This window comes from Odocoileus virginianus, chromosome 5 (genome assembly GCF_023699985.2).
Source record: "Odocoileus virginianus isolate 20LAN1187 ecotype Illinois chromosome 5, Ovbor_1.2, whole genome shotgun sequence".
Taxonomy (NCBI): Eukaryota; Metazoa; Chordata; class Mammalia; order Artiodactyla; family Cervidae; genus Odocoileus; species Odocoileus virginianus.
Genome location: NC_069678.1, coordinates 22,652,392 through 22,670,154, shown reverse-complemented (window position 1 = coordinate 22,670,154; position 17,763 = coordinate 22,652,392). Strand labels below are relative to the sequence as shown.

At 47.9% G+C, this 17,763-nt stretch overlaps 1 protein-coding gene across 1 annotated transcript in view; it reads left to right on the top strand.

Moving 5' to 3' along the window:
* Window positions 1–17,484, top strand: part of LMX1A (LIM homeobox transcription factor 1 alpha) — a 167,634-nt gene extending 150,150 nt beyond the window's left edge. Inside the window, exons 4-8 of the mRNA XM_020885237.2 lie at window positions 5,762–5,934; window positions 8,765–8,842; window positions 10,640–10,709; window positions 12,806–12,976; window positions 15,274–17,484. Of these exons, the coding sequence (XP_020740896.1) occupies window positions 5,762–5,934; window positions 8,765–8,842; window positions 10,640–10,709; window positions 12,806–12,976; window positions 15,274–15,434 (653 nt within the window). The 3' untranslated portion in view covers window positions 15,435–17,484. The remainder of the gene's footprint in view (window positions 1–5,761; window positions 5,935–8,764; window positions 8,843–10,639; window positions 10,710–12,805; window positions 12,977–15,273) is intronic.
* The last annotated feature ends 279 nt before the right edge of the window (window positions 17,485–17,763 follow it).

Sequence of the window (17,763 nt, the reverse complement as noted above, 5' to 3'; positions counted from 1 at the left end):
TTCCCCGTGCAATATAGTAGGACCTTGTTGTTTATTTTATATATGGTATAAGTGTAGTGCTATATAGTATAAACATAATACTATATAATACTATATGTATAATAGTATTATCAGTATATAGTGTATCTGCTAATCCCAAACTCCTAATTTATCCCTTCCTTCTTTCCCCTTCTATATGCCTCCATTTTTATTGATAGTCTTTTTTACCATGCCTAAAACTCATAACCAAATGCTATGTCATATTTATTGTTTCACACATGCTAACTCTCACATGCTCGCTCTCTGTTCCTTGAGAGCAAGGGGCCACGATCTCTGTCGTCCCCCGTGCTGAGTGTCTGGTGATGTGCAAGTAGACTGCATATTCAGTGAGCCTCACTTGCCAGGTCCAGGTCTTGCTCCCCTGCTATTTGAAGTTCTCTCTTGACACAAGACATCCCCTCTGCCCTTCCCTGCCTGGCAGCGTCTGTGCGTTGCCTGTCATTCACTTGCACCTCCAGTGACACCTGCATTCTGTCGCCTTCCCAGCCCCATCCTCCAGCTCCTGTAAGCAGAGTTATTATTTTGGCACTTGATCGTTCTCTGTTAATCTGGGATCTATAAGAGCAGAGGCCAAATCTACATCATCTCTGAAGCCCAGAATTGTCCTTCTGCAGTGCCCAACATGGGAGCCCACAATAAATGTTGAGTGGATGCTGATGCAAAGTCCAAGGCAAATCTAGAGAAACTTAATGTGGGTCTGAGTTGAGACCTCCTTGAAGGACTCTGTATAAGGCAGTTTCAAACTGTAGCTGCAGGGCCGTCATTATTCTAGAGAGCTTTACCCCCTGCCTCTTGAATGTGAAATGCTGCTTTGCATCTGTGCTCAGGGAGTGTTCTGATCCTCTAGCACAGAGCAGCGGCTGAAATAGTTTCCTATATATTCTGTCCTCATAAATTCCTCCCTTGCTTCTTTCCCTCCCCCTCCACACACAAGTCCCAGAGCCTTCCTCTTCTCCCCTGCCTGAAGAACATTTATGAGGACCATCACGGGGGGAGCATCTGAGCCCTGTTCCTGCCTCCCACTTCCCTCACTTGAGGGTCTCTGGTCCCCCTCCCTCACCTTCGCCTCCTGGGCCAAGCTCTGACATCTCTTGCCCAGTTTATGGGCCGTTGGGATTTTTCCAACAACCTGAAATGAATCTGGGAGGCCCCACAGGTAGAACAGCTTGTCTCGGAGCCATAAACCACGGCTGGTCTTTCATCTGCCATTGCTTATGTCACGAATGAGTGGGAGGACCAGGCAAAGGGAAGCTATAGCCCCTGAGCCATTCCAGATTTTCTTTTTTACAAGAAAGCGGGAAGAAAGGCCCTGAGAAACATGCTCCAACTTCGTGCCAAGCAAATTCATTTCAGCCTGGTAGGCTGTGCATGGAGACTTAATCTCTGGACCTTCCCTCTAGGAGTCAGATTTATGCTGCGTTTGTGTCTAAATGGCCTCCAGGGATGCTGACATTTGTTGTTGGAGACAGCAAGTGGTGTTCCTTTCATCTCCGCTGAGGGGTGTCAGCTTAAATTATGAGGGATCGCTCTGGCCTGCATCTGGGTGTGGGAGCCTCTGGCGAGGCAGAGGGGCCAGCCCTCCCTCTGCTCCCGCGACGTCTCTGCTGTTAGAAGGTTTCTCTTCATCTTCTGCTCTATGGTACTCCTGCTGGCCCAGTAAGAAATCTCCTGGCTCGTTTAGAACTTTCCTTTCTCTTGGACAAATCACTAAGTATATACTTTAGGCACTGCGTACTTGCATGGAGAAGTTGGCGTCAGAGTCAGGCAGCCCTCTGCTGCTGAGGGAGGAGGCAGGAGCCTGTGTTAACATCCCAGGAGTGGCCTGGAAATTCCCCGAAAGAGTCAGAGGGCACTGTTGTGCTCATGTTCACCACCTGGCAGGCTGAAGCCAGCGATGGTCTGCACTCCCCTTGGCAGCTGGGTCGCGACATCTGTCTGCATTTTGGGAGATGCCCAGAGGCGCTCCGTTCCTCCGTCTTCAGACTCTCTTGCTCAGATCTGCCGAGACACCTGAAATTTCACAGTGGTGAGTGTTTGGTTGGAGGCCTTTCCTGTTCCATGTCTGTGCACTGCTGATGGTGCCAAAGCACACATCAGACTATGGCAATCACTAACTCCTCAGTGTGGAACAGTGCTTCTTGCTCCAGACGCAGAGTCTGAAAGCCTGGAGCACAGGATATCTACGTTTTGACGGAGAACAGGTCAGGAGCGGTCCAGAGCAGGGGTCAGCACACTGTGGTATGCAGGCCAGGTCTGGCCGGGTGCCTGTTTGGGAAATGGTTTTATTGGAACCCAGCCATGCCTCTTCATCCTGTCTCTGCTGCATTCATGCTACAATGGCAGAGTTGAGTGATTGCAATAGAGACCATACGACCTGCAAAGAATAAAATACTTTACTCCCTGGCCTTTTACAAAAGAAGTTTGAAGATGCCTACTCTAGAGCATCTAGTGTTTCTTGGAAGGCAAAATGGGGCCCCTTAGGAGACAGAAGAGAAAGACTGAACAGCAATAAGGAGGAATCAAAGGGAGAAAATGCAACACAAAAATGATAGAAACACTCCAGGGTCAGATCTTAATCTCACCCTCCCTCTCCTCCCATGTCTGCCCATCTTCCTTCTCCTCCTCTTCTGAAAACAAATGTTTTCATCTGTCCTCTCAGGGCTGTAGAGAAAATGAGTGAGCAGCTCCTTGTGATGCTCTTTACATCCACCAAAAATGGGCACCAAAGGCTGCCCTAGGAGATGGTTCTTTTTGCCCTGCCCCTGGCTGTTCCATGATGGGATCTTGGGAAATGCGCACGTGCCTTAGCAGGGGTGAGTCCAGAGTACACAGATGTCAGGGGCCCCAGCCAACCACTCCTGGGGCTCTGAACGAACTTCACCCATCACATCTTCCTTCTGGAACCAGCCCTGATCCCCTGTCCCTCTGTCTTCCTCCTTATAAACACTCGCACACTCACTTTCTATAAAACCAACTCACAGTGCAAGCTAAGGTCATGTCTGCAAAGAGAGAGGAATGAATGCTCTCACTTAGAACCATAACTCAGACTCCCATCAATGTGCAACTGTTAATAGGAGAAAACATGGATCTCAGATTAAAAGCACGTCCTTTGAAATGATGATGATTTACTACATACGTATCATACTTAGACAGGGCTAAACCCTTTACATATATCATCTCATTTAATTCCAACAGCAATCCATGGCTAATTCATTTCAATGTATGACAAAAACCACTGCAATGTTGTAAAGTAATTAGCCTCCAACTAATAAAAATAAATGGAAAAAAAAAGAAACTAAAAATAATAATAATAATAATTCCAACAACAACAGTGTCACTTTCTCCAATAAGATAATTGAGTCTTGGGAATTTCTCGAGAATCACACATCATCACCGGCAAGGCCAGAATTGAAACCCAAGTTCCTATGGCTCCAGAGCCCATGCTTGTGGGCACCGTGCCATTGTGTTTTTCTGAATGGTGTCAGCATGTATGAGCCATTATCATGGAATCTAGCATTATTTTAGATTTTTCATTTTCAATAATTGCATCATCCTAGTCATCAATATGCATCTGCATCAAGTTATGTGACTATAAAAGAACCAGACTGACTCTGTAAGACGTTTGCAAATACCATTTTATGGACAAAACAGGTATAAGACATGTAGTTTCTGAAGGTGATAAAATTGCATTTTAAAATCAGTTCTGTGCTTTGGATTGCTCACTCATTTGTTCCAGACTCAGTAACCTTGTAGTCATCTGCCTTGCAGGAGATCTGCACAATGCTTGGCATGGGGTGTCACCCACGTTGCCTCAGAAATAGTACCCAAAGCATCAGCAGTATCAGAGGAGCATCATTGGATCCCAAAGAATCCACTCAGAATTACTGGCTTCACAAAAGGCTGAGTTTTGGGAGTCTCCAAGCAGCAGGATGTAGGGCCCAGCGAGGATGAATCTGCACCATCAATGGCCTCCTTTTTTCTACCTTTTCTCTCCTTGTGGGATCTTAGTTCCCCCAAGGCTTTTAGTTCTTACATGCTTGTTTTTTTCTTGAAAAAAAAAAAACAAAAAAAAAACACCCTTCTAGAAAGATCCTAAAACCCCTTACATCTGACTTAGATCAGCTTACTGAATTCTCCCCTGGGAAAAGAAGCCTAAGAGTTGAAAAGGCCAGAGTGGCCAATCCTTGTCATGAGGAGTCTTCTCTAATCTCACCTTCATCCATCTTTTAGGTTTTATCATTTGTACTCTCATAGGGAGTGAGGCAGAGAGGAAAAGATGTCCTTCCCATAACACCTAATAAACGCCTCCTCTGTGCCTCTGTGTTACTTGCTTTGGGTATTCTTGTCTCCAGGGCAGGCTCAGTGTAGGGCATCCCTTACATAGGGTTGGACTTAAAACAAGAGGACAGAGCTGGATGGAGACCCAGGTCTGTCTATGTCAGACTCTGTTCAGTTACATTGCAAAGGTCATGCTATCAAAGAACTCAGAGGTTCCTCTTCCTTCACATGCAGACTGTATGTCTAAAAGTTCACAGAGGAAAGCATCTTAGCCATTCTCTTTCAGATGAAAATAAGGTTTTTTGGCTCTAGCAGAGCCAAAAAGTAGGATTAAACTAAGTCTAAACTCGAACATGGTATGCAGAAAAGCACCTTTCCAGAGGAGGTTGGCATGAAGAACTAGGATGTAGAGCTTACGCCCAGTGGGTCCCCTCATCCTGGATTTCTTGAAGGGGCCAGAAGGGGACTAGAATGAGGGGACTGGAGCCGAGGAAGCTCTGGGGACAAAGGTTTCTCCTGGATGAAAGAGGGCAGCTGAGCTGTGTAAGGACCCAGAGAGAAATGAAGGTCTTGTTAGGGTAATGTGACTACACACTGCCTGTGGCTTTTAATGCCAAAAGTAGGAAGGAATCTCTCTCACAGGGGTATTTCCTAGATCCTAGAAGCATCTTCTCAGAAGTGTGAAATCTGTGGGATGCAAAAGGGAATGAATGTCATATGTACTAGAGGCTTTATTTCCTTCAAGTTACTCCTTGTATTGATCACTGCTGATAAAGTTGAAATAAACACATAAATAGTTACTTTACTAGAGAATTATTTCTTTTATAGACCTGCAGTTTTGACTAATTGCCTATTATCTGTCTCTGTACATAGTTTTATGTTGGTCTTCTGCGGCCTTTTAAACAGTATTGTTTTTTACCTCCTGGCAGTGGCTAGTATTGCAGACATAGTATCTAGAAGTTATATAATAAATTATCCAGGTCAAGAAAACTACACAAACTATTAGTATACTAATAACCAATGCTTACTGGGCATTTATTATATGCTTATCAGCCTTCTGAATGCCTTCTTGGTAACCTCATTGAATCCTCAAATAACCTCAGTGAAGTGTTCTCCTCTATCCCGATTTTACAGAGAAGGAAATTGATCCACAGAGAGTTAAGTCACTTGCTCAAGGCCACACAGCTGGTAAATGTGGAGCTCGAAGAATATCCCAGGAGGAAGTCCTGAGCTGTGATGGTGGACTTCCTGGTTCCTGTCTCCAAGTTTCAGAAGTTTTTCCTTAGCCCCTTCCTGGGGGCTTTGGGATCAATACCACACAGGTTGTTGCATTCATATTTTAAGTCATCCTCAGAACGTGGACCTGAGTGTCTTATTATGGAATAACATACAACTCCAGATCGCAGCCTCGAGGGACTCAACACATTACTTCTGCTTCTTTCAGGGAAAAGTGATGATGAGGAAAGTCTTTGCAAGTCAGCCCACGGGGCAGGGAAAGGAGCCTCTGAGGACAGCAAGGACCATAAGCGCCCCAAACGTCCCAGAACCATCCTGACAACCCAACAGAGGAGAGCATTCAAGGCCTCGTTTGAAGTATCCTCCAAGCCGTGCAGGAAGGTACAGAGGGGAAGAAGGGAAGAAGGGGGATAAGTCCCCTCTTCTCCGCGTGTGCCCTGGACTCCTTCGGGGTGTCGATGGGCACCAGGGTGGACAGTGCTGTTCAGACAGTCTGGGCGGGTGGCCCTGACCCCGTTGGAGGCTCCAGGGATCACTGTGGCTGTGGCTGGGGCAGTGGTAGCAGCTCCTTTTGCTTTTTGCAGGCACCATTCCAACTGGCTGCTTCCTCTTACCTTTCATTTCATGGAGAGCAATGAGGAGAGTAACAAGGGGTTCCAGTTGGGGTATAGGTCAAAATGTTACAAGAGAGGAAAAATACAGTGGGTTGTAGCACATGTTCTTTTTTTTGGCCCAGTTCGTTCTGCTTCAGGTGGTGATTTTGGCATTCATCCATGTTGCAGTTCACCCATTTTTGTTGTTGCATGGTATTCCGTGGGTATACCATGGGTTGCTTGTCCACTTATCTGCTGATGGGCATGTGGATTGTTTCCAGTTTGGGGCTGTTACAGATAAGGCTGCTGGGAACAGATATGTAAAAAAATACAGTGACTTAATGAGACAAGAGTTCATGTTGCTCTCACATCCTAGTCCAGAGGTGAGCAACACAAGACTGGCCGAGAAACTCCGTCTCATCACATGGGTCTAAGGGACTGCTCCAGATGTCACCATTTTTTGCAGCTACCATGGTGGAAAAAGAGGGAGTAGGGCGGAGGGTGGGGGCAAGCAGTTGCTTTTTACAGGGCATACACACCCTAGGATTTTTTGCATCACTCTCACGTGTTGGCTAGAATTTAATCCTGTGATTACAAAGGGACCTGGGAACTGAGTCCATCTGGGTATCCATATAAATTCCTAAAATTTAGGAATTCAGTTGCTAAGAGGAAGAAAGAGAGAATTCATTTTGGAGACAATTAGTAGTCTCTGTCACAAGTAGCTGCATTTACTTGTTAAGTACCCACCATTTATTGACTCTGCCATACTAGGTACTGTCTTTTATGCAACAAAAATAAGAAAACAAGGGTTCTTGAAATTGAATTGAAATTCGTAGAATAAAGACATTTAAAAATTTTTAGCATTGTTTTTCCTCTCTCCCTCTGTGTAGGAATCAGTTTTTGCTGCGGTAACAAATAAAATCTTAGCAGCTCCAACAAACATTTATTTCCTCCTGCTAGGCTGTGGGTTGGCTGGGGCCCAGCTGGGTTCAGGTTCAGGTCTCTGCCCCACATGTCTGTCATTAAAGGGTCCAGGCCAAAGGAGCAGCAGCCACCTAGGGCACATGGGTCTCCTGACGATGGCAGAAGGCAAGAGTCTGAGTTCCACTGGGCATGCCCAGTGGATCTCCGTGGAGATCACTCGCTTCACATCTAACAGTCCAGGGGCCACAGCAAGTCACGTGGGTAAGCCCACTCTGAGTGCAGGGGAAGTGCATACCCATCCAGGAATGGGGAGGATGGTTATTTGCTGAACCATAATACATCCTCCCACCACTTCTGACTTTTGAAGTTTCAACTGCAGAATGCTTTCCTTCCCTGACCTCACTGCCCCATAAGTTCCAGCAGAAAGAGCTGGTAGAAAGTGAGCCCCAAAGTAGGCTTGCACAGGGGCCAATTCCCACTTCTCTCAGCAGTTTACTTGTTCTGCATGTACTAGACCCCCGGCCTCTGTGTGGCCTGTGCCCACTGCCTGTCCCTGGGCCACCAGCAGGGAGGAGATGTGCCCTGGGGCACTGGGGAGGAATCTCTGAGGGCCGAGACAGAAGGGCAGCCTGGAGCCAAGAGAAGGGACAGGTCACTCGTGTCTGGGAAATCAGGCGAGGCTTTGTGGAGCAGGTGGCCTCTGAGCCGGGCCTCTGAAGGATGGATAGGGTTTCTGCAGGTGGCTGTGGGCCCCTGGGTACACTGGTGTTTAAGTTGGCTTAATAGAACGATGTGCTTTAAAAACCTGCTCTAATCATCCCATTTCTCCTAAGCTTGAGTCTGAGTGGCGTGACAAAGGTAGATGCTTCCCAAGACCTCCCAGCACTTCCAGCTTGCCCTGTTTATACGTTTACTGAAGGCGCTCCTAAGTCTGACCTCCTCAGAATCTAACCATGAGGAGCCAGTGTGTCTCAGGGCAACTCTTGGGAGATATGTGCCTCTTCCCCCGTCCCCTCTGGCCCGTCCCTCGCCACGTGCCTGTGCGGAGGGCAGACGTTTAGACCCCTCTCTTCACGGGAGGGACCTCGATTGTCCTGTCTCTTCATAGCCCCAGGCCACATACCCACCTTAGCGTGGTCTGCCATGCTCTGTCAGATCCAAGATGGCTCTTGTCTTATCTTTTCTGAGGGCTCGCTGTAAATATGAATATTCCTGAGACACCCAAAGTGATCTAGAGCTATAAGGGACAAAACCAAACATTTAAGTCAGTGAATTAAGGTAGGAGACGAGAGCAAGACAGAACCATTTGTTTTTGCAAAGTGATTTTTCACCCTCAGTTCTCCTTAAGTAGATTATGGCGTATACCTGGCATACAGCTAAAGCACAAAAATAGATTTTGCTAGTATCTAAGAACCGCTTGAAGGCCCAGGTTCCAGAGGATGAGAAACCCAGGAACACTTCTTAAAATACAAGCCTAGATGAATGCTGCTGCTTCTCCTCACTTCCCTGGGGAAGCACTGTCTCTCCAGCTGAAGGGAAGCAATGCTCTGTTTGGGGTTTTGCTGAACGTTGAATATGCACCAGCTCCTGGAAGGTGTGGCCTGCTGGGCTCGCTGTGCAGTGCACAGCGAATGTTCTGCCTTCTACTCTGACATGCCACTATTTCTGTATTTCTAATGTTACGTATTTTTAAGGTGAGGGAGACCCTGGCTGCAGAGACAGGGCTGAGCGTCCGTGTGGTTCAGGTGTGGTTCCAGAACCAGAGAGCTAAGGTAATCTGCCTCTTACTTCTGTCTCTGTGTGGCCGGTTTCCTGAAATAATAGTAGAATGTTGTCCTTGCACACAAATTTTCCAACTTCAATTCATTGGATAGACTAGTTCTCTCAATTCAGAAAGTCTATGATGAGCAGTCATTTCAGCCACAGCATACTTGCAGAAGGGCACTTGTTCTAGTGGGATGCTGTTATTTTCCTCGTGATTGTGATTGTCAGTCATTTTCGTGAAGAAATACCTTTCTGTGTCTTTTGGTAAAAGCAGGTTCTTTGATTCCTATTCATTTAACCCAGATGCCAGAGTACCTTTGAGATTTCAGAGGGAAGCCAACATAGCACCCATATGATTGGTCTAAGACAACATCATGGCGCATGGAATGGATGGCCTAACTCACCTTTCCTAGGGCCCCACCTGTCCCTGTTATATAGTCATATTGTCTAACGCATCCTACCAAAGTGTGCATGCCCCTGCCGTGGTCTCTCGCTGACCTTAGACCTTTACCTGCTTATCTTCCTACCTGTACACGTGCATGTGTTGGGCTTCCCAGGGGCTCAGTGGTAAAGAATCTGCCTGCCAATGTAGGAGACGCAGGAGATGTGGATTTGATCCCTGGATTGGGAAGATTCCCTGAAGGAAGAAATGGTGACCCACTCCAGTATTCTTGCCTGGAAAACCCCATGGTCAGAGGAGCCTGGTGGGCTATCGCCCAAGGTGTTGCAAGGGTTGGATATGACTGAGCGCACACACACACACACACACACACACACACACACACACGTGTTAGTGGCCCATTTCTCTAGACCTCTAATCTTTAGTGGGTGATGGATTCGTATCTCATTAGCTGATCGTGATTGGTTAAGATACCATTTCCCTAACTGAATTCCTCAGACTGGGCTTCTGGTGTGTAGTCCATGGTCTTTTCTATGAAAGAATTTCATAGTTCAATAGGTTTGAGAGAACCTATAGCCTATGTATTCATAAGCAGGGAACATATTCAAAGTTCTGAGAAATCTTGCAGTAAAGAAGTTTTTAAAAAATCCAATGTTCCCTACACACACACACACACACACACACTCAACCTCCTGAAGGCCCAATTTCCCGAGGATGAGAAACCCAGGAACACTTCTTGAAATACATACCTAAATGTATGCTTATTCTTCTCTTCATTTACCTGGGGAATGAAGGTTTACCTAATGCTCCCTACACACACACACACACACACACACACACACACCAAGGATCTCATGGTACCCTAATGTTCCACAGAAGACACTTTGAGAAAGACTGAGTTGATGTGTTCCTTCTGGGAAGTTAGTGTGCTAACAGGGTGCTCTGGGAGACAAGCTCCTTACCTAAAGGCATGCATCTGCTGGTCGGAGTCTCTGCCCCAGGGGCCAGGGGGTGGGGCGGCCTCTTGGCTCATGCCAGATCACAGCTGTCAGCAGGCCCTCACTGCACAGCTACGCTGGGCTGCAGGCTGCGCGTGCCTGTCTTATACCTCACAGCAAACTGTGACGCCATCAGCAGCAGGTTTTATGTGCTGAGAGGGCATCCCTGTTCCTGCTGAGAGCAGCTGCCCTGTGGCTTCCTAGCCAGCTGTCTTTCCACAGTGTAGAAATCCCTCAGCCGGCATGCATCAGGCTCAAGGGGCCGTTCCTGAAACGTGGATTCTCTCCTGAGTAAAAGCTAGGGAAGGGGTCCCTCTGCTTCCCCCCTGAGCCAACTCCCCCTGGCCTAGCTGTGAGAACCTGCTGCAGGCCCCCTGACTTCTAATCCTGAGTTCTCTCCTCCCCAGATGAAGAAGCTGGCCCGGCGGCAGCAGCAGCAGCAGCAAGATCAGCAGAACACCCAGAGGCTGAGTTCCGGTAAGCTGGCACCTCCTCCTGGCCCGGCCTCTCCTGCCCGGGGCTGCCAACCGCCCTGCCCTTGGATGGCATCTCTGGGCTCCCTGAAGCCCAGCCCACACTCACTTGGGAGAAGGGGCCTTCCAGGGAGGACCAAACCATGGGAACTGTGAGTTCAGAGGGCGCCGGCTGAAGGCCCAGAGCTGTGGCTCAGAGGTGGCACTAACCGAGTCCAAAGCCCGCTTGGCAGATCCTGCTGTGGTACCCGGGCCTGTGTCGGGGCCTACCTGCAGAGTCAAGGGCACGCCCAGCTTCTCATCCAGCCGGGCCCTGCTTCTCGGCAAATCAGTTTCATAGAAGACACCACAGTGACGTGCAATCCTTTCCAAAATACTATGAAAGAGTAAAAATAATGATAGTGGGGAAAAAGAACACTCCCAGGTTGAGCACTGTTGCTCTCATGCTGACCTGACTCACAGCCGCCAACCCCCACGGTGAGCAGAGGAGTTATTAATGTTTCCATCTTACAGATGAGCAGAGGCTCTGCAAGATGGACCACAATCCTCGATCAGTGAAGGATGGAGTTGGGCTGGAACCAGTCTCTCTAAGGCCCACTTGGTCACGCTGCCTTAACTCGCCCTTACCTCCATGTACCTTCATTTGTTGGTTTTTAATAGGGGCAATGTGAGGATTGGGGAGCGTGTGAAACAGGACAAGCTGTGGGACCCTTTAAGGAAGTTAAGAGAGAAAAAGCAAGAATGACTATGTTAAAACAATATAATTCTTAACAGGATATGCCCCCAGCCTCAGCTGTCCAGCAGAATTTCCTGAGTGGTCTGTTTGTGCCCTGGAGCAGGGATTCTGATGTACCGAAACCACTTGGTGTTTGGTATAGATTCTGATTCTTGAGACTATGGTGGGCCTGAAGAGTCTGCACTTGTAATAAATGCTCATTCGTGCCAGCCTGTGGGCCACACTTGGAAGGCTGTGGAAAGTGACATTGGTTGTCTGGCCCCTAAACAGAGCTCCTTACCTTCATGGACCTTGCCTTATGCTTGATGCCAGGGCTAGGCTCCATCAAGAATTTGATTTTCCCAGTTAAGAGTTCTTTCTATACCTTTGAAGCCAAATTATATCTTAATGACAAGAGAGATGCTCTGGTAGAAAAATCAAGCAAGAACATGGGCAGCTTGGGCAGGGTGGAGCCAAGCTGGTCAGGAGACCTGAATTTGCCCCGGGTCTACGTGCAGTGCTGTTTGGAGATCTGACACCTGCCGTTCCGTCTCTTTGCACCTCGGGCTTGCGTCCCTGGGGTAGGCTAGTGCTGTCTGATAGTCCAGTCACACAGCCCTGTGGGCCTCAGAGAGGGTCACAGACCAGACAGGGCCTCAGGAGGAGCCGCGCAAGCTGAGTCATACAGGCCAGCGCTCAAAGGGAGGAGGAGGCATCATGGCGTGATGAGAACACAGACTCCTAGTGCCGGGACTTTGAAGAATTCTATGGGCAGTTCCTAGGGTAGACTTAAGAAGGTGGAACTAGAGTCCCTGAGAGTTAATGCAACCACGTTCAGAGAACCACAGCAGGAAGTGGAAGGAGGAACTGAGCCCTCCTTTTCTGATAAAACTGTGTACACAGCAGAGCAAGGTGCAGACCCAAAGCTCATACCCACCGTCTCATGGAGCCTTCACATCAGCTCCACAAGGTCCCCTGGATCCATACTTGACTGATAGGATCCTAGTGTGGTGACACTGCAAGCATCCTTAGACGTGTCTACCCCATTGGCTGCCAAGCCTGTGTGTAGCATCAAATGTCTTTGTCTTACTGATATGGTTCAAGGAAGCTCTCCAAGTACAACACTCATCCTGCAGCTCTATCCTTTGGCATAATCATTGGTGGCCCATGGTAGGGCACAAGCTAGGAACCACTGATGTCACCTCATCCCTTCCCTTCTGTAAATGACGAAAGTAAAATAATGTCGCCATGTCCACACAACGTGTGTGGTCCCCAGCCAGTGGGGCACGTGAAGTTCAGAGCTTGTTCAGAGGCCCTGCCCCACCTTCAGCATGAGATACTGGGCTGCACGTGGAGAACTATTTATCTTCTTCTTTGTCCCACAGCTCAGACAAATAGTGGTGGGAATGCTGGCATGGAAGGGATCATGAACCCCTACACGGCTCTGCCCACCCCACAGCAGCTCCTGGCCATCGAGCAGAGTGTCTACAGCTCAGATCCCTTCCGACAGGGGCTCACCCCACCCCAGATGCCTGGAGACCACATGCACCCCTATGGTAAGAGGGACTCAAGCCCCGCAGGGACCTCGCACAGCTTGCTTGCGTGAGTTTTTCACCCCCTCCCACTCCCCCTCTCTATGTAGTTCCTAGTTGCTCATTAAAGTTTCAAAGCAGAATAAGTGTCCCACAAAATACTGCTACAATCACATAGCCTATGGCTCCAGAAGTAAGACCAGTATGCATGTCCATGAGTCGTGTTTCCATTTATTCTCCTTTTTCAAAGCTTTTTATTTGTTTGAAAAGGAGGTTGTGTTTTCCTTTTTTGTGTAGACATTTTTGTTGGGATTTAACTTCCCAAGTCTTCATTTCATGCCAGATACCACACTTCCGGGAGCAGGAAATGGCAACCTACTCCAGTATTCTTGTCTGGAGAATTCCTTGAACAGAGGAGCCTGGCAGGTGACAGTCTCTGAGGTCGCAGAGTCAGTCATGGCTGATCAGTTAAGCACATACATACACACTTCCCTTCCTGTGGCATATTTTCACGCCAGGTACCACACTCGTGCAGTGCATGGGACCCACGTGTGATCCCTGGGTCAAGGAGAGCCCCGGAGAAGGGAATGGCTACCCACTCCAGTGTTCTTGCCTGGAGTATTTCATGAACAGAGGAGCCTGGTGAGCTTCAGTCCCGGGCGTCGCAAAGAGTTGGACACGACTGAGCGACTAACACTATCACTTTCACCACACTTACAAGTTCATAAGCATTATCAGCAGTGATACAGTCAGGGGCCTTAATTATGCAAACTCTTACATAGGAAAGAATACATAGAAAAGCACAGAAAAAAAAAGGTTCTAATTGTATTCTCCTATTATGGATACTAGTAGGTATTCTCATGTAATTCCTAGAACATAAGCTGACTTGTGAAGTAAAGTCCCAGTCCCACTGCAGCCAAAATTGGGTTGCTTTAAAGGCAGGGTGTGGGGGCAGCTGAGATTCCCCCACTTTCCTGGCTTGCTTCTGAAGCCAGTGGACAGCAGCTGGGGCCTGGATGCCCTGATGGAGTGGGCAGGCTTTAGAGTTGAAGGCTGAAGTTCAATCTTAGAGTCAAATTTAGGCCACTGGGTTTTTATACAGAGAAGGTATATGGCCTATGTAATGCATTTGCCTGTACTGTGAAATCTGCAGTCCAGTAACCCTGATAGCTAAAAATAAAGTTTTATACAGTAAGCCTTCAAAATGTTAGTATCAGAGATACATGCCTCAGTGCACAGATTTTGTCAACTTCTTTTTTGCCTTCATTATAAAATTAGCTATACTGTTGACATCAGCCCTATCTTTCCCTGTGATGCGTTCAGCAAATATTTATTAAGATCCAGTCACTTGCAGGGCCACCATTGACTAACCTCATTCATTCATACACACGTAGATATATATGCATGTGCTCAGTGACAGCCATCCCCTTTGTTTCCTGAGAAGACACATCTATGCCTGTCTTCACTGCTATGCAAAAACAGGACAAATAGCTCTGTTTTTTTTTTTTTTTTTTTTGCCAATTCATACATTTTCAGAGTCCTAGGGGTCTTGTTACATAAATTGCTCCTGTGATGAATCCTTTAGTAAAATGAATAATTAAAGCCCCATGACGAGTTTTATAAACAGCAGTTTTCTCTCTCCCACTTACTTGAAGCGGAGGTGGAATGTCCACGCCTCAAGCGTCTGGTCACAGCGGTCCCCCAGCTCTTCCTCATTTTGCCCTCCCAGTTTCATTGTCAGAGGTTTCACTAGCTGAGTGTGGACACCTAACCTTCCTCTCCCTTGCAGCACAAATCTGGGGAAAGAGCTGGCATTCAGTATGCTTGTGCTGTTTGAAAGGACAAGTGTTATCGCCAGTGGTTTCGTGAGCATCCTTCGCAGAGTCACTGTTCGTTTTCTTACCCTCCCTCCTGCAAGAACCTTTTCTGTGGCCGGAGTCTTCTAGAAGCCCTGCGCCTGTGTCTGCAGCCTGCGGCGCTGGGTCCCGCCCACTCCGCACCGCCAGTGTCTGAACACTCTGACGTTTGCCTTTGCTGCGCTCCGTTAGCCCTCCTTTGTCAGATCCTAGTTTACCTTAGTTTCAGTTGTTACACGTTAGACATAACCCTCTGAGGAGGTCTTTGGTGGGCAGGGGTTATGCCCCGTCCTGCTCTTCTATGTAGCCCTCCTGTCACCCCCAGCGCTCCCCCTTCCCGGCGCCCAGTAGAAGTGGGGACGGGGTGGTGTGCCTAGACCGCGCAGGCCGAACTCAGCTGAATGCCCCAGCTTCGAATGAGTCCCTCCTTCTGGACCTTCATGGAGTGTTTCGTCTCCGTTTCAGGTGCTGAGCCCCTCTTCCACGAGCTGGATAGTGAGGACACCTCCCTCAGTAACCTGGGTGACTGTTTCCTAGCAACCTCAGAAGCCGGGCCCCTGCAGTCCAGAGTGGGAAACCCCATTGATCATCTGTACTCCATGCAGAATTCTTACTTCACCTCTTGAGTCCTCCCCTTGAATTCTGTGGCTCAGCTCCCATTCTGGAACAACTGTATTACGTGAGGGGTCGACTGGCTTTAGTATGGGGAGGCAGGGAAGAGGTGGGGTGGGTGGGAGTTCTGTTGGGGATGCTGTTGTATAATGATATGGTGTAGCTTGGCATTTCCAAAGACTGAATACATTACGGATTGCATAGTTTAATGTTTCTAATAAGAGTCTTAGTGTTAGGTACGAAAATGTGTTTATCATTAAGGACAGGGACTTTTAATATAGGCATTTTCATGCAAACTAGATACTAGAGACCCCTAGCAACTTCCCACCATTTTGGGGGGAATCTCTTGTCAAGAGGTGCATATGTCTACCCATCCACACACCCATAGACAGACAGACGGATAGATAGATGTGTGCGTGAGTGTGTAACCTTTCATACTTTATCATCAAAGTTTATTCCTAATTATGACAGACACCAACTGTACAGCAAAAAGTAACTTTATTTTCAGTGTGAACTATATTTAAGGAAATGCTTGATGCACTTAAGTTATAAAATGAGATAATTTACTTTTATAAACTTTATTTTGAGTTTGAAGAGACTTGTGGGCAGGGCAGAGAGCGCCGCTCCACTGAGGCCTGTAGCTTTGAGTGCTTGAGTTAATTCTGTTTTCAGAGAGTGTTGTTGAGGTCTGGAAAGCAATTACCCTGTGTGGCTGACAGTATTTACTGGTGGATTCTTGCTCTGTTTGAGGTGGAATCAATCACTGGGCTTGTGGGGGGGGGGGGGGATGGGCAGAACAATTCCTGATCATTAGGAAATTTAAAGCCTAGACTCGTACGAAATTTAAAGCCTAGACTCTTTGGCTTTCTTTGAAATTCAGACATGTGACTGTTGGGAAGTCACACGACTAGGAAGTTGACTAGGAAAGTCAATTCTGCTCTTGAACTTCACCATCTGCAAGTGTGGGATGAGGCTGATAGTATTTACCTACCTCACTGGGGACACTGAGGCTTAATTCAACCCCAGGACACATGAGCAGGGCTGAGACTAATATCTATACTTGCTTAAAATCCAACCAACCAGCCACTTGGCAAAGGAGGGTACCTGGGCCTATATGGCAGGAGCCTGAGGGCAACCCTGCCTGCCATAGTACCCCCTGCAAGCCTGGGCTGCACATACTACATCAGGGCAGCCCAGGGACTAGAGGCTTTCGATAGGGAGGAAGCTGTAACGAACGGGTTGGACAGGTTATTATCATGTTTTAGACCAGAGGTTGCAGCCTATAGGCCTGTATTTTATGGCCTGCCTCCTAAGAAGAGTTTTTATATTTTTAAAGGGTTGTAAAAAAGGGGAGGGGGGGAATATGCAACAGAATATATGTGAGCTGGAAAGCCTGAAATAGTTACTATCTGTAATATCTGGCTCTTTTCATGAAAAGTTGGCTGACCCGTGGTCCAGATGCTCTTGGAGCTCATAGCTCACAGCCTCTTGGAGCTCATAGAGGCAAAGGAGGTCCTGATGGAAACCCAGGGCTCCTCCTCCTGGCTCTCTTTCCTGTTGCTGAGCACGGAGGACCCAGCTGCCATTGTACACAGGGACAGTTCCACACCCTGTCCATCACTGTGGTGCTAAGATGGGATCCTTCTGTGTTAGGAGGCCTCCTGAGAAACCAGAACAAGTTGATGGGGAAGACGGAGGACTCCTCCGAGAGGGGCCGGGACAGGCTTGGCCTCACTCCTAGGGATGTCACCCGTCATCAGAGCTTTGGTCACCGCTGCTTGTCCCCATCACTGTCTGCAAGGCCAGAGGGAACACAGCTCCCTATGATAGAGTCACTGTTGTATGATTTTTGTGCTCTTTTTTTATAATTTATGCAAACCACCGAGAAACCTAAACCAGTCTGCTGAGTGAAAATCATGCAGACACGCTATGACTACACAGGCGACTATGGTGAAGATCAGTTAGAGAAAAGTAGTGGATACTGTGTGAGTGAAGATGAATAGAGATCCTTATTCCACTCCTTAATGGCATACCAAGATCGAATTAAAGACCTCTTACAAATGAGCTGGTGTTTATTTAGGGGCAGGGGTGGTTGGCAGGGGACTGGGGGGCCTGGATGTTTTGTCAGCAGTGGCTGAAGCTGCCCATGAAGGGAAAACCTGACCGAGTGATGACAGCAAACAGAAGGGGAAGGCCGCTTTCACCTTCCTGCCAAGGACTCAGAGACCTCAGTCCTTGCAGACGTCTCTCCAGGAGGAGGAACTGGGAACACTCCATCCTCCCAGCAAGTTCCCTCAAGGCAGGGCAGTCTGTGATATGCATTTGCTTGGAAATCAGAGCAGA